The sequence below is a fragment of the Stomoxys calcitrans genome, chromosome 4 (genome assembly GCF_963082655.1).
Source record: "Stomoxys calcitrans chromosome 4, idStoCalc2.1, whole genome shotgun sequence".
Classification (NCBI taxonomy): Eukaryota; Metazoa; Arthropoda; class Insecta; order Diptera; family Muscidae; genus Stomoxys; species Stomoxys calcitrans.
In genome coordinates this window covers 159,614,706-159,629,188 of record NC_081555.1, presented here as the reverse complement: position 1 = coordinate 159,629,188, position 14,483 = coordinate 159,614,706, and the positions used below count along the sequence as shown (strand labels likewise).

At 30.6% G+C, this 14,483-nt stretch overlaps 1 protein-coding gene across 1 annotated transcript; it reads left to right on the top strand.

The window, feature by feature from the left end:
• The first annotated feature begins 520 nt into the window (after nucleotides 1-520).
• LOC106093399 (cytochrome P450 18a1) lies at nucleotides 521-12,692 on the top strand. Its single transcript, XM_059366863.1, has 5 exons — nucleotides 521-1,514; nucleotides 8,094-8,215; nucleotides 9,519-9,948; nucleotides 10,021-10,285; nucleotides 12,196-12,692. Exons 1-5 carry the CDS (start codon nucleotides 1,130-1,132, stop codon nucleotides 12,608-12,610), a joined length of 1,617 nt encoding a protein of 538 aa, XP_059222846.1. The 5' UTR covers nucleotides 521-1,129; the 3' UTR covers nucleotides 12,611-12,692.
• Nucleotides 12,693-14,483: the final 1,791 nt, after the last annotated feature.

Below are 14,483 nucleotides of genomic sequence, written 5' to 3'. Positions count from 1 at the left end.
GGCCTGAGAGCAAGAGAGTATTATAACAAAATATAAACAGAGAGCGGCTTTCAAAATCATGAATTGAGTATTTTTTGGTTTGTTTGTAAACAAACCAGGTTCGTTAAGCACCAACACTTATGAATGCAACTATCAAACATGTTCGAAGCGAGCTCAAGCCTACGTTGGCTTCGAGTCAAAATAAAATTTTGAAACTAGACCAGTTCGTAGATAGCCCAGCGAGCCAGCCAGTCAACGAGGCCCATTATACAATGCCAAAGTTGGTTTGTTTGCCTCTCTTTGGCTCAATGTGTTGGGTTTAAGCTCAGCTTGGCGCATGCTAACTCACTCGAATGCTCTGTTTGTCATTGCTGGGGCATGTTGTTGTTGTTGTTCTGGCTGCAGCGAGTCTTATATGTGTTGTTGTTGTTGCTGTTGTTGTCGTTATAAATAAACTCATACGAATCTTAGGTTTAAGGTTTGTTAAGAATGCTTAGATCGAACACTTCGCACGTTAACTGCGTACAACATCGATCGTATGATCGGTTGTTATAAAAGTCGCAAGGACATAACGACGAGACATTAGTCGAAATCTATAAACGCAACGCGCGAAGTCGTCTACTCTCTTAACCAAAATCAGAAAATAAAAATAAATACTTGAAATTTAAATGAAATAAAGAAAACAAATATTTTTATTAATATTTTGAGAAAATAAAGGAGAACAACGCTTGCGCCTTCAAAACAAAAAGCTCAAAGAGATTTTTTCTAAAAAAAAAAAACAAGAAAACAAAATAGTGAATAATATTTTATGAAAAAAATAGAAACAAAAGGAAAGCAAAACCCAAGAAGAACTATGAAATAAAATAACAATATCAAAGAAAACACAAATAGAAAAGAACATTTTGCTATGGCAACAAAAGTGTAAACAGTGGACTAAATAATTTTTCAAAAAAAATAAAGTTTTAAAAACAAAAGAACAAACAAAGTTTCAAACAAAAGCATGAGAACTTTTGTCAAATAATTCACAAAGTTCCAAACCTTAAAACAAAACGGAAATTTTAAAGCATTCCTCGCAAGGATTTGCAGTTTCACAGAAGAAAATATAAAAATAATTTTTTTTTTTTGAAAAAAAAGTTTAAAACATTAAAAAATGTTGACCACCGATTCGTATTTCATCAAACTATTGGTTCGCCAATTCAAAGCCAATGATTTGCAACATCTGCTCTTGGTCTTCATCTCCATATTATCGCTGATCAGCTTCCTGCAATGGGTTATGAATTTGTATCGTGAATTACGCAAATTGCCTCCAGGACCTTGGGGTCTACCCGTCATCGGTTATCTGCTGTTTATGGGCAGCGAAAAGCATACGCGTTTCATGGAATTGGCCAAGACCTATGGTTGTCTATTCTCCACCCGCTTAGGCAATCAATTGACGGTGGTCATGAGTGATTACAAAATGATACGTGAATGCTTCCGACGGGAAGAGTTTACGGGCAGACCGGATACACCTTTCATGCAGACATTGAATGGTTTCGGTAAGTGCTATAAGAAACACAGTGAAAAATGGGAAGTGTTGAGAAAAAAATGAGACAAAATGGCATTTAATATTTGAAAAAAAAGCACTTAGATGAAATAATATGAAAAGAGGATATTAAAATGATGGAATATTTTATAAAAAACAGAGAGAGACAGTATAATAATAAAAATATAAAATAAAAAATAATGAAAAGAACTTTTTTATAACAAAATACGAAAAAAGAGTATTGACCCTGTTTGTTAAAGGAATTTTCATGGGAAAATTTGCATTTGCAATGAAAAACTTAAAACAAATAAATACTTACAATACAAAATTTTGAATATATTTAAAATTTATATAAACAACGTATACATAAAACATAACTAAATATTGGTAAATAAAAAAAAATATATATTAAATTTAACTCATAAAAACTTAAAAGCCTTGATTTTAAAACATTAAAATTGTGGAGATTGATCATTGGCAAAAAAATAACTCCAAAAATTAAAAAAAAAATGGCAGATAACTCAAGAAATAAGCTAAAAACTTGTACAAAATGTAAAAAAAGAAGACTACAATATTTTGATAAATAACAAGAGATAATTTAGAGATTTTTGTGTTGCTAACAAAAAACAAAAACTAAAAAGTACATAAAAAATTATAAAAATTTATGATATGTCATACAAAAATTAATTATAATACCTTTAAAAGTCATATAAGTAACAATTATTAAAAAAAACCGACGGTATTTTTATTTATTTTTCATTTTTAAAAAAGAACAAAATATCTATTTCTTAGCTGTTGAAGAGAAAAAACAAAATTTCAATTATAAAACAAAAATAAATTAAAAAAAAAAATAAATAAAAAAAATAAAATTAAATAAAAATTAAATAAAATTTAATTAAATTAAATAAAAATAACAAACATTAAAATAAAATAAAACTAAAAAAAAATAATTTAAAATTAAGTTATAAATTAAGTTTACAAGCCAAATTAATGAAAATGAAAAAAAAATGAAAATAAAATAAAATAAAATAAAATAAAATAAAATGAAATAAATTAAAATAAAATAAAATAAAATAAAATAAAATAAAATAAAATAAAATAAAATAAAATGAAATAAATTAAAATAAAATAAAATAAAATAAAATAAAATAAAATAAAATAAAATAAAATAAAATAAAATAAAATAAAATAAAATAAAATAAAATAAAATAAAATAAAATAAAATAAAATAAAATAAAATAAAATAAAATAAAATAAAATAAAATAAAATAAAATAAAATAAAATAAAATAAAATAAAATAAAATAAAATAAAATAAAACAAAATAAAATAAGATAAAATTAAATTAAATTAAATAAAAATAACAAAAATTAAATTAAATAAAAATAGTAAACACTAAATTAAAGTAAATTAAAAAAATTAAATTTGAGAAAAAAAATTAATTAGAAAAAAACTTAAGTTATACTAGCCAAATGAATGAAAATGAAAAAAATTAAATTAATTTAAATAAAATAAAATAAAATAATATGTAGTAAAATAAAATAAAAATAAAATAAAATGAAAGAAAATAGAGCAAACTTAAATAAAAAGACATGCCCATGAACATTCCACTAAGGAACAGAGGCAAACATCTCACATATCAATGAGTGCAGTCCGATTCAAGTTTAAGCTCAATGATAATGGGCCTTCTTTCGATAGCCAAGTCCGATCTGCGTGCCGCAGTGCGACACCTCCTTGCAGAGAAGTTTTACTTGGCGATTCGAACCCAGGCGTTCAGCGTCATAGGCGGACATGCTAACCTCTGTCCTATGGTGGCCTCCTGACATAACTAGATAAAAATTAATTTAAAAAGAAGAGTGTAAATGTGCTATTTTTTATACCCACCACCGTAGGAAAAGAGTTAAATTCATTTAGTCATTCCGTTTGGAACACATAGAAATATCAATTTCCGACCCTACAAAGTATATATAGTTCGGATCGTCATAAAATTCTAAAACGATTTAACGATGTCCGTGTGTCTGTACGTCCGTCGGTTGTAATCACTCTAGAGCCTTCAAAAATTAAAATATTGAGCTGAAATTTGGCACAGATGCCTCTTTTCGATGCAAAGTTCTTGAACGGGCCAAATCGAACCATATTTGGATATAGCTGCTATATAGACCGATTATCCGATAAAGGATCTAATGCCCATAAAACCCTATTTTTTCACCCGATTTTGTTGAAATTTGAAACAGTGAGTAGTATAAAGCCTTCCAATAATTGACCCAAATATTGTTCAGATCGGACTATATTTAGATATAGCTACCATATAGAGCGATCTCCCGATAAAGGGTTAGAAGATCATAAAAGCTTTATTTATTTTAAGCCTCCCGATATCTGACCTAAATATGGATTAGATAGGTACATATTTAGATATAGCTTTCATATAGACCGATTTCCCGATCAAGGGTCTGAAGGCCTTAAAAGCTTTATTTATTACCCGATTTCGCTGAAATTTAAAACAATGGGTTATTTTAAGCCTCTTAACATCTGCCCTAAATATGATTCAGATCGGACTATATTGAGATATAGCTGCCATATAGACCGATCAGCCAATAAGGGGATTGAAGCCCATAAAAGATTTATTTAATACCCGACTTCGCTGAAATTTGAAAGTCGGGTATTAAATAAATCTTTTGTGGGTAAAGATTGTATATTGGGCTAACATTATGCAGACTAATCAGCGCCCTCTAGAGGCTGATTGTTCTGTCTCTTGAGTGCGCAATTATCATCCCATTTTGCTGAAATTGTGCATATGATGTTTGGTTAATACGTTCAACATCCATGAAAAATATGATCCAAATCAGTCAATAACCTGCGTAGAAAGGCATCTGGTAACTAACTGTATCGATTTTCCTATGTGACTTCTGGAGCCGCCAGAGCGCGTAAATATCTTCTAGCCACTATTTTAACTAACTGTACCCATCTACTCATCATATCGTATTTATTTTTTTGACAACTCATCACAGCAATTTTTTTTTAACATTTTTAATTAAGGCATTCCCCATATATTTTCTTTTCTTTTACATTTAACATTGCCTTCTTATCGACCAAAAATTAACAAATTTTAATTGAGGTAGGCCTTTTATATTTATAAGCAATCTTTTGTGGAGACTTTCCTCTTAAGACCAAGTAAACAAAACCCAAAACCCCCTGCAATCAAAGACAACTTTTATATAATTTTATTTATTTTATTTTTTTGCTAAGATAAAATACAGTCCATAAAGGGCAAACAGCGTCATCGTCATCGACATTTATTTACCAAAAAATAATTTTTGTGGTTATTTTCCTTTCGTTGGTATGAAGGTGGAATTAACCTACTTTGAAATTGCAAACAATTAAATCAACCACACTTTGTCTCACTTGTGCGAGTATGAATGGATGCACAGGCAAATACCGGCGATTGCTGGCCAATTTGTGGCATTAAATTGCTGAAAGTATAGGCCAGCTAATGTTGGGCACTGCAAGCTCCTCAGTTTTCGTAAAGGTTGTGTGTGATGATGGCAATGTTAATGTTGATACGCCTTGATGGGCTGCTTGATGGTCATGGTAAGGATAGAAGACTAAAAGGGAATTAAGGCAAAAAACAAAAAGGTTTTTGTATAAAGTTGAGAGAAAAAAAAAACTTTGAAACTAATTATACAGTGGGTACTAAGTTTGAAGAAAATTGGGATTAAATTGGGCTGGGGAGAAATAAACAAACTTTAAATTTGTAATTAAAATTTCGTTATATAAAGCAGAGAATTTGTAATTAGGCTTCAATGATTTTGTTCATATGGATCAAAATGAAACCAATTTCAACTTTTTTAAACAAATTTAATTTTTCAAGTTTTTCAAGGGCGAGATCATAAAATTTTACAATATTTGTTTATTTCTCTTTCGAGACGAGCTGAATGATCGAAGAGAAGATGCAAATGAAAAAGGAAAGCCAAAGGCAGCAAAAAAAAAAACAATATTTTAAAACAAAAATTGTTATATATATAAAAATAATTTAATTTAACTTAAGAGTCATATCTAATATTTTTGTAACAAATTCAATCACTTCAACTTACATGAAAAAAAAAATTGAAAAAAAAAAATTTACTACATCTTATCGAGTGCCCACTGTAAAACAAGTAAAACCAATTTTATATAGCAATAAAAGGCCAAAGTAAGAAATTTGATTATAACAATTTGTCTGTGTCTTTTTGGTCAAGGAAACTCAAAAGCCCCAACAACCTTACCACAATTCCTTTCTTTTGACTTTTATTTACTCAGAAAAAAATTAAAAAAAAAAAAAAGCTCCCAAGGTTTTGCAGCATGCCAAATTAAAATACTTGGAATGAAATTATTTAAAGTAGTTTAATTGGCTCGAAAACAAAATTGTCTTTAACCTTTATGCACCCCCTTCTCTCTCTTCTCTGGCGGTCTTGTAACTTATTTACAGGTTTTTTTCTCTCTCGTACTTCTCGCCAAGTTTCTTTTCTTTTGTGTGGAACACAAAGCGTTTTTTTCCAACCTTCTTTTCTTTTGTAAAAATATGAGCGAAAAAAATTTTAAGTAGCAGCAATTTAATAATGTGTTACAGCAATTAATTGTGCGTTTTTGTAAGAGATGCAATTTATTTTAACAAAAGGGGAAAATCGTTCGTGAGTTCAAATGGGGTTGTAATAACGCCCATGTGCCCATCACAAAATTAAAAAAAAAAATATATTGGTAAAAAAATTGCTAGACCATGATTGTGCAGAAAGTCAATAAAATTTAAAAAAAAAACTGTGGTTTATTTTAAAAACAAAATATTTAAGAGAAAATATAAAATTTGTCTCCAAAATGTATTAAAATATTGAAATCAGGCTTATCTGAGATTTAAAGGAATTAAAGCTGTGAAAATTTATATTTTTTTTTTAATTTTTACTCTTAATTTAGCCATTTAAGTATGTGCGATGTGCGATCTATTTGTGATTTCAGGTAAACAAGACCTTTCTACATAATATATGTGTATAACATACATTGTAGCAGTAGCATGTAAACATTGTGATTGCAGTTTTTACCTGATAAGGTAAATAAACAAATCAAATATACTTAACAACAGTCAAAAAAATTAAAAAATAAGCAATATTTGGAGGGAAAAGATTTCAATTATGCCAATAGATTCCTACTGTACCCATCTGCTAGCCAAAAATAATCATTTAAAGGAAAATATTGAAGAATAATAAACATTAAAAGGCAAATTTGTTTAGTAATGTAGCCATATATGGTCTAACAACTTAACTGATTAATGAGCAATTAAATGTAAATGAAAAAAAAAATGCTTCAATTCCTACTGTCCCTATCTACGATAAAAGAAAATAAGTATCAATAAGAAGGAAACCTATTTTTTTTAAACCATATACCTACAGTTCCTATCTACTCAACTATATTTTATTTTAATAAAAATCAGCACTTAAAATAAGAAAAATATTTCCGACTATATTCCTACTGTCCCTATCTACTCGTCGTTATGAACTCAAATAAATTAGACATTAAAATTTGAAATTTTATCGAATTATTAAATAGTAATATAAAAAAAATATTTATTTTTTCCTAAATTCCTACAGTCCCCATCTACTCTGCACTCTAAATCATAGTTATTTTAAAATAAAAACGTAACTTGCATATATACCACAAAAAGGGTTTGTTTGTTTTATCAAAAGCTGTACTAAATGTAGTCTAAAATATGTGGAACATTTATTTATTTTTACTTATATTCCTACTGTCCCCATCTACTCTTGTCTTTAAGTCACAGCAAAATTAAATACACATATAACTTGTAAAAATACAGGAAGAAAAATAGATTATAACAGCAAAATGGAAAAATTATTTATTTTTATTTATATTCCTACGGTCCCCATCTACTCTGCCTTTTAAATCGTAGCAAAACTGAAATAAAATTTTGCCTCGCATAAATACAGCACGAGATTCAGTTTGTTTTATCGAAATGTGTACTAGTAATGTAAAAAAATTCTTTAATTTTACTTATATTCCTTCTGTCCCCAACTACTCTGCACCATAAATCACAGTAAATTTGAAATAGAGACATAACTTTTGTAAATACCACAGGGGAAAAGTTTTTTTTATCAAAATATCTGTAAATATCATCGAAAAATCTGTAATTGATAACAATATTCCTACTGCTCCTATCTACTCTTTAAATATAAATGAAAAAAAAAATAATAAAACTAAAACACTTTCATATTCATTACAAGTATGAGTGTATTAAAAATAAGTATGTGTGCTGATTATAGGGAATATTATTATCCCTGAATATCCGTTAACCGTTCCTACTGTTCTCATCTACTCGATATATGAAAACTTATAAAAAACCCCAAACATTACACTTAAGTTGTCTACAATAAATTCCGTAAAGAAAATATTTCTCTCAGTGTAACTATTTTACCTTTATTGCCTGAAATCTTAATTTTTTTTATATACTATTTTTTAACATTCCCCATTTTTCCTATGAAATATCATTTTTTTATATTTCTATTTTTTTATACAAATTTTTAACGTTTTTATTATATTTTTTATCTTTTTAGGTATTGTTAACAGTACCGGCAAATTGTGGAAGGATCAAAGACGTTTCCTGCATGAAAAACTACGTCAATTTGGAATGACCTACATGGGCAATGGCAAGCATGTCATGGAGAAACGCATAATGGTAGGTTGATTTTTTAAAAGAAAAAATAAAAAAAAAAAAACAAAAAATAAATAATAAAAATTAAGTTTAAATTTTAATTTAACTTGTTAAGGGAGAGGAGAAATCATCAAAAAAAAAATTAGAAAATTTGGGGGAGAAATCATCAAAAAAAATTCCTTGCATTAAGAAAATGTTAACTTCATTAGAAGACATTGTATTTAGATTGTGATTAATAACAATTTAGTTGAGGGTTTAGTCTTCTTTTTCCCTAAAGAATTTCTCCAACATATTTTGGAAACAAAATTTTTTAAAACTTTTTTAATTTAATTATGAAAAATTTAAGTAAATTTTCTCAATTTAGTTAAAAATTTTCTAAACTTAAGTAAATTTTTCTATTTTTAAGTTAATTATTCTTTTAATTTTTAAAATAAGGAGAATAATTAAAATGTCCTTGCCTTAAGAATTTGTTAACTTCATAGAAAGACATTGTATTAAAATTACTATTAAAAACAAATTAGTTGAGGGTTTAGTCTTCTCTAATATATGAAATCTTTTCCCAAAAGGATATCTCCAACACATTTTCGAAACTAAATTTTTGGAAAAATTTGTGTCATTTTCAATTTAATTATAAAAATTTTTCTCAATTTAATTGAAATTTTCCTAAGTTTAAGTAAATTTTTCCATTTGCAAGTTAATTTTTGTTTTCCTTTTCAAGAAAATTTCCTTGTTTTAAGAAAATGTTAACTTCATTGAATGACATTGTATAAAGATTACGATTAATAATAAATTAGTTAAAGGTTTATTTAGTCTTCTCTAATATTTGAAATCTTTTCCCAAAAGAATTTTTCCTACATATTTTCGAAACTAAATTTTTGAAAATTTTTTTGTTATTTTTCAATTTAATTATAACAAATTTAAGGAAATTTTCTCAATTTAAATAAAACTTTACTAAGCTTAAGTAAATTTTTCTATTCTTAAGTTAATTTTACTTTTCGTTTTTAAAATTAAGAAAATTGCTTTAACAAAATGTTAACTTCATTGTAAGACATTGTATTAAGATTACGATTAATAATAATTTAGTTGAGGGTTTAGTCTTCTCTAATATTTGAAATCCTTTTCCAAAAGAATTTCTCCAACATATTTTCGAAATAAAATTTTTTAAAAATTTTATGTTACTTTTTTATTTTATCTAGAAAAAATTTTAGGAATTTTTCTCATTTAATTAAAATTTTCCTACGTTTAAGTAAATTTTTCTATTTTTAAGTTAAGTTTTCTTTAATTTTTTTTTTAACTAATATTTTTTTTCTTTTCCTTTTCTTTAAAGATTGAAGTCCATGAATATATCCATAATCTACGCATTTCGGATGGCCAACCCATGGATATGGCTCCCGCCATCTCGGTCGCTGTTAGCAATGTCATATGCAGCATACTGATGTCGGTGCGTTTTAGCATTGATGATCCCAAATTTAGACGTTTCAATTTCCTCATCGAAGAGGGTATGCGTTTGTTTGGCGAAATTCACACCGTCGATTATATACCCACTGTGCAGTATTTCCCCAGCATATTGACAGCCAAAAATAAGATAGCAAAGAATCGCGAAGAAATGCAAAGATTCTATCAGGATGTCATTGATGAGCATAAGAAATCGTATGATTGTGGAAATATTAGGGATTTGGTGGATTTCTATTTGGCCGAAATTGAGAAGGCCAAGCAGGAGGGTCGTGATGAGGAATTGTTTGATGGCAAAAATCATGGTAAGAGATAATCAATCAAAAATTGTTTGAAGAATTTACTTAAAAATTATGTTTTTTTTTTGAATTTTACAGAGGAACAAATTGTCCAGGTCATCATTGATTTGTTCTCGGCGGGCATGGAAACCATTAAGACCACATTGCTGTGGATCAATGTCTTTATGCTGCGCAATCCCGAAGCCATGAAGCGTGTACAAGATGAACTAGATCAAGTGGTGGGTCGCCATCGTTTGCCTTCCATAGAGGATTTGCAATATCTGCCCATTACCGAGTCCACCATCTTGGAGTCGATGCGTCGTTCCAGCATTGTACCTTTGGCCACCACCCATTCGCCCACAAGGTAATTATTATATGATTTCATTTTTTTTTTTTGTTTTTGCTCGCCTATTTCATTTCTAATCTTTGGTGTTGTTTGCCTTCACTTTGTGTGCAGTTCATTAAACTTCTAAGTTTATCAATCGCTGGCTAAGCGTTTTTTTTGTTCTTTTCTACTCCCCACTATGCCTTACTATGCCCATAAATCACAAAAATTCATTGTTAATTTTTCCATGTGTGTGGAAAAGCTGCGGTGAAGCTGTGAACAAAAATGCGTTTAAATGTCAGTTTTTTGTGTTCTTCTTTTTTTTTGTTTGACTTGGAATATATACTTTGTCCAGCACATGGCGCAAGATGCGTCGTAATTTGTCCCACTTTTTGTAAGCTCTGCCATTTAAGTGTAGATTTTCATAGCTGACTGCAATGCTGAGCTGAACTGAGCTGAGCTATGTGTGTGCGTTTGGTGTTGATGCCTTGTGGTGGAGATTACAGCGAGCGTTTTGTGGTCATTTTTCACACCCAGACCGGCTGCAGCTAGTTATACTAAGCGATAGTGATGTTTGGTTTTTTTTTTGTATTTTTGCCAGTTGTTTTTTTTTTTGCCACAAATTGCACTTGATTTGTGGGCCTAGCCAATGAAGTGCAATTGTTTCGTTTTCTTGAGGCAATATTGTGGATAGCTTCTTGCTGTGATTGTCGCGCAAACAGCAAACACGTGAGCCCACATAAGCCTGGTTTGAAATTTTCCACTTTATGCTCTTGTTAAAGAAGCCTCCTCGACTGGTGATTGTTCGCTTCCATAGATTTTTGGCTTGTTTTCCTCACTCTTTGGGGTGTGGAAAAAAAAACACACACACACACAACTAGCCGGTGCCTTGTTTGCTGGTTTTGTGACGTTGACCAGTTTTCTTCACACACACCGGCCGGCTTTTACGTTAAGCAAATTATAGGCAAACGCTTCGTTTTATTTTTTTTTTCTTTGCACTGACTTCTAAATTGCCTCAATTATTATTATTTATGTGGTATACAAAACACACTAAAGGTTATTGAACTTGCCATAAGTGTGCAAGTAAACTTTACATTACATATATGTGTCACTTGGTTTAGAGAATCATCATTTGTAATGTTAATTTATTGCATGGCAAAAACTAAAGAAGCTATCGACCTTTTCAAGGTTTTTTCGCGAGAGATGATAGAAACTTTTCTATCTATGGCATTACTTGAAGGTTTCAGAAATAGGGAGTTTCTTTAATATTCCTACTGTTCCTATCTATTCCTGTCTACTCCACAAACAACAAAACATGGCCATACATGGGAGCAATTATAGAATTAGGTGGCTGTGCGGTGTGTGCCTTTATCTTATATAAGCCAAAAGTATGCGTTTCTTCCAAATTAGTTGACTTACATTCCTACTGCTACCATCTACTGGCCGGAGAAACCCTTAAATATGATTTATTTTTAATTCAAAGCTTAAAGCTTTCTGAAGAATGAAAACCAATTTTACCAAATCAGTGATCAACATTCCTACTGTTCCCATCTACTGGCCGTAGCAAATTTTTAATATGATTTATTTTTAATTCAAAGCTTAAAGCTTTCTGAAGAATGAAAAGCAATTTTACCAAAATCAGTGATCAACATTCCTACTGTTCCCATCTACTGTTCGGACAAGACCATAAATATGATTTATTCTCAATTCAAAGCTTAAAACTTTCTGAAAAATTAAAAGCTAGTCTACCAAAATCAGCGACCAACATTCCAACTGTTCCTATCTACTCGCTATGGGAAATCTCAAATATGAATAATTTATTTTTCAAATCTAAAAGCTTTCTGCAAGGTGAAGAGCAACCACATTTCCTTTATTTTCTCTCAATACTCCCACTAATTTTTTAATTCATTTAAACTCATCTCTCTCTCTCTTCTTCTCTTTATTTGCAGAGACGTCGAAGTGAATGGTTACAAAATCCCTGCTGGTTCCCATGTCATTCCCCTTATCAACAGTGTACACATGGACCCCAATCTATGGGAGAAACCCGAAGAATTTAATCCACGTCGTTTCTTGGACTCCGAAGGCAAAGTATACAAACCCGAATACTTTATACCCTTTGGTGTGGGTCGCCGCATGTGTTTGGGTGATGTTTTGGCGCGAATGGAACTTTTCCTGTTCTTTGCTTCATTTATGCATTCCTTCAATATAACACTGCCCGAAGGTCAACCCTTGCCTAGTCTAAAGGGTAATGTGGGAGCCACCATAACACCGGAGGCCTTTAAGGTATGTCTGACGCCAAGGCCATTGCAATTGAACACCAATGCCGTGGAACCCCATCACATGCGTAATGTTGGCTCAAACTAAATTGAGAGAGAGAGAGCGCGCGCGAAAGCAATCTTGTATTTCCCACAAAGCAACAGAGAAGAGAGCAGGGAAACAGAGTGAGAGAGAACACATAGAACAAACAGAACCTCTTGAGAGCTTAAGAAGACAGACAGCGTTAGTTGACCACACAAAATTCTTGCAATGAATAACTGTCAACCTTCAAACATTGAGAAATAGACAAACAAAGAGAGAGAGAGAGAGAAGAGAGCACTCAAGCCCTTTTGAGTCAAAGCTGCCACAAGTTTTATGCTAATGTAGGGAGCACACACACACACAGAAAGAGAACAAGAAAAGCTCCTGTGTTAAAGAGATCTGGAGACGTTTTAAAGCCTTGGGCCCCCTCCACCCCCACCCCCTTAGCAAAGGAGTATGCAGAGCACGGTTTAGTTCCTGGAAGACGTTTCTATAGAAATGCCTAACAAAACATAACTCAACGTCAAAGAAAACAAATATAAACAACACTTGGTAAAGGCTAATCTATGGAGAAAAGGGCATAACATCATCCACCATAAGAACAACAACATAGGCAAGAGGCTCTCTTTGACCATACAACAGGCATTTGGTAATCTCTCAAGCTGCTTTAAGCAGAGCACACAAAACAAAAAGAACAGCAAAGAGTGAAAGAGAAAGATATTGTTCAAACAATTTCTTTAGACAACTTTAGAGACATAAGTAAGAGAAATCTAAGTAAGCTTTTCTAAGCAAAAAACAAAAACAAAAATCTGTCATGTTAACTTTATATAGCCAAGTGAAGGGCAAAATTAACATAACAAAAGTTCGACCATAGATGGCGTTGCGGCTAATCGCAACTGTTTGGTACATTAATTTTGTCCTGGGCCATTTTGGTATTCCATAAGCAAGTGTTCTCGTTTTTCTGCCTACACGAAAATTTGTAGCAAAAATGTATCCACAAATAGTTCAAAATAACAACGACAATAGAAGAAGTAGAAAAACAAATTCTATTCTTTAACCCCCTAGAAGCTGTGTTCAATAACAACATGTATTTTATTTTATTATTATTATTATTATTTTTTTTTTAAATAACTTTAGTAGCTAAGGTATTTATAAAACAAAACAAAAATCTGTGGTTTAGTATAGAAATCATCCCTCCCTAACTCCAAAATGCCCCAATTCTTTGTATTCCCGCCTCACCCCCACCCAAAAACACCTCGTCCTCAACTTCTTTCTAAACAGCCAACAAAGCAAGCCTCCATGAGTTGGGACAAAACCAAAACAAAACAAACAAAAATTGTTTTAAAAAAAGATAAACGGCAGCTTACATCGAATCAATGAGCAAAAAAAAAAAACAACAACAAAAATTCGTGTAACCAGTGAAGCTTTAAGTCCTACCTTAGAACATTCAACAGCATAAAGTGATAAAGCTAAAAGCTCTTCTAAAGTCCAAACTAATGGAGCCGCAGTTACAAAAGCTCCTTTAAAATTTTCAATCCATGGTTCTGAAAAAGAATCTCATGGGCGCTTGCTTTACCCTGAAGCTGCTGTTACTGTAAATAAGCCATTTTTTCCATGCAAACTCATATTATTTAGTTTTGTAAGCCCTCACTTTAAGTTCTAGAGTTATTGTTCTGTAAATAGTTAAACATTTTTATTATTATTTTTTTTAACCACATTGCTCACCTACAGAAAAACAATCTTTGAGATTTTTAGTGCCAACACACAACAAGAAAAACAAAAACACAGATACTTTTCAACTATCCCTGCCTAGACTTTCTATTGTAAATATGTTAATTAAAGCTAACACAAACACCAGAAAAAATTTGTAATAGTTCATAAGCAGACATACGTGTTGTTTTTTTTTTATCATGATTGTTAAATAGTAATTAATTATTTT

Bases quoted from the DNA above. Each gene is read 5' to 3' on its own strand.
- LOC106093399 (XM_059366863.1), top strand. From the start codon at position 1,130: ATGTTGACCACCGATTCGTATTTCATCAAACTATTGGTTCGCCAATTC. The intron at 1,515-8,093 runs GTAAGTGCTATA...TTATCTTTTTAG, and splicing joins GCAGACATTGAATGGTTTCG to GTATTGTTAACAGTACCGGC. The intron at 9,949-10,020 runs GTAAGAGATAAT...TGAATTTTACAG, and splicing joins GTTTGATGGCAAAAATCATG to AGGAACAAATTGTCCAGGTC.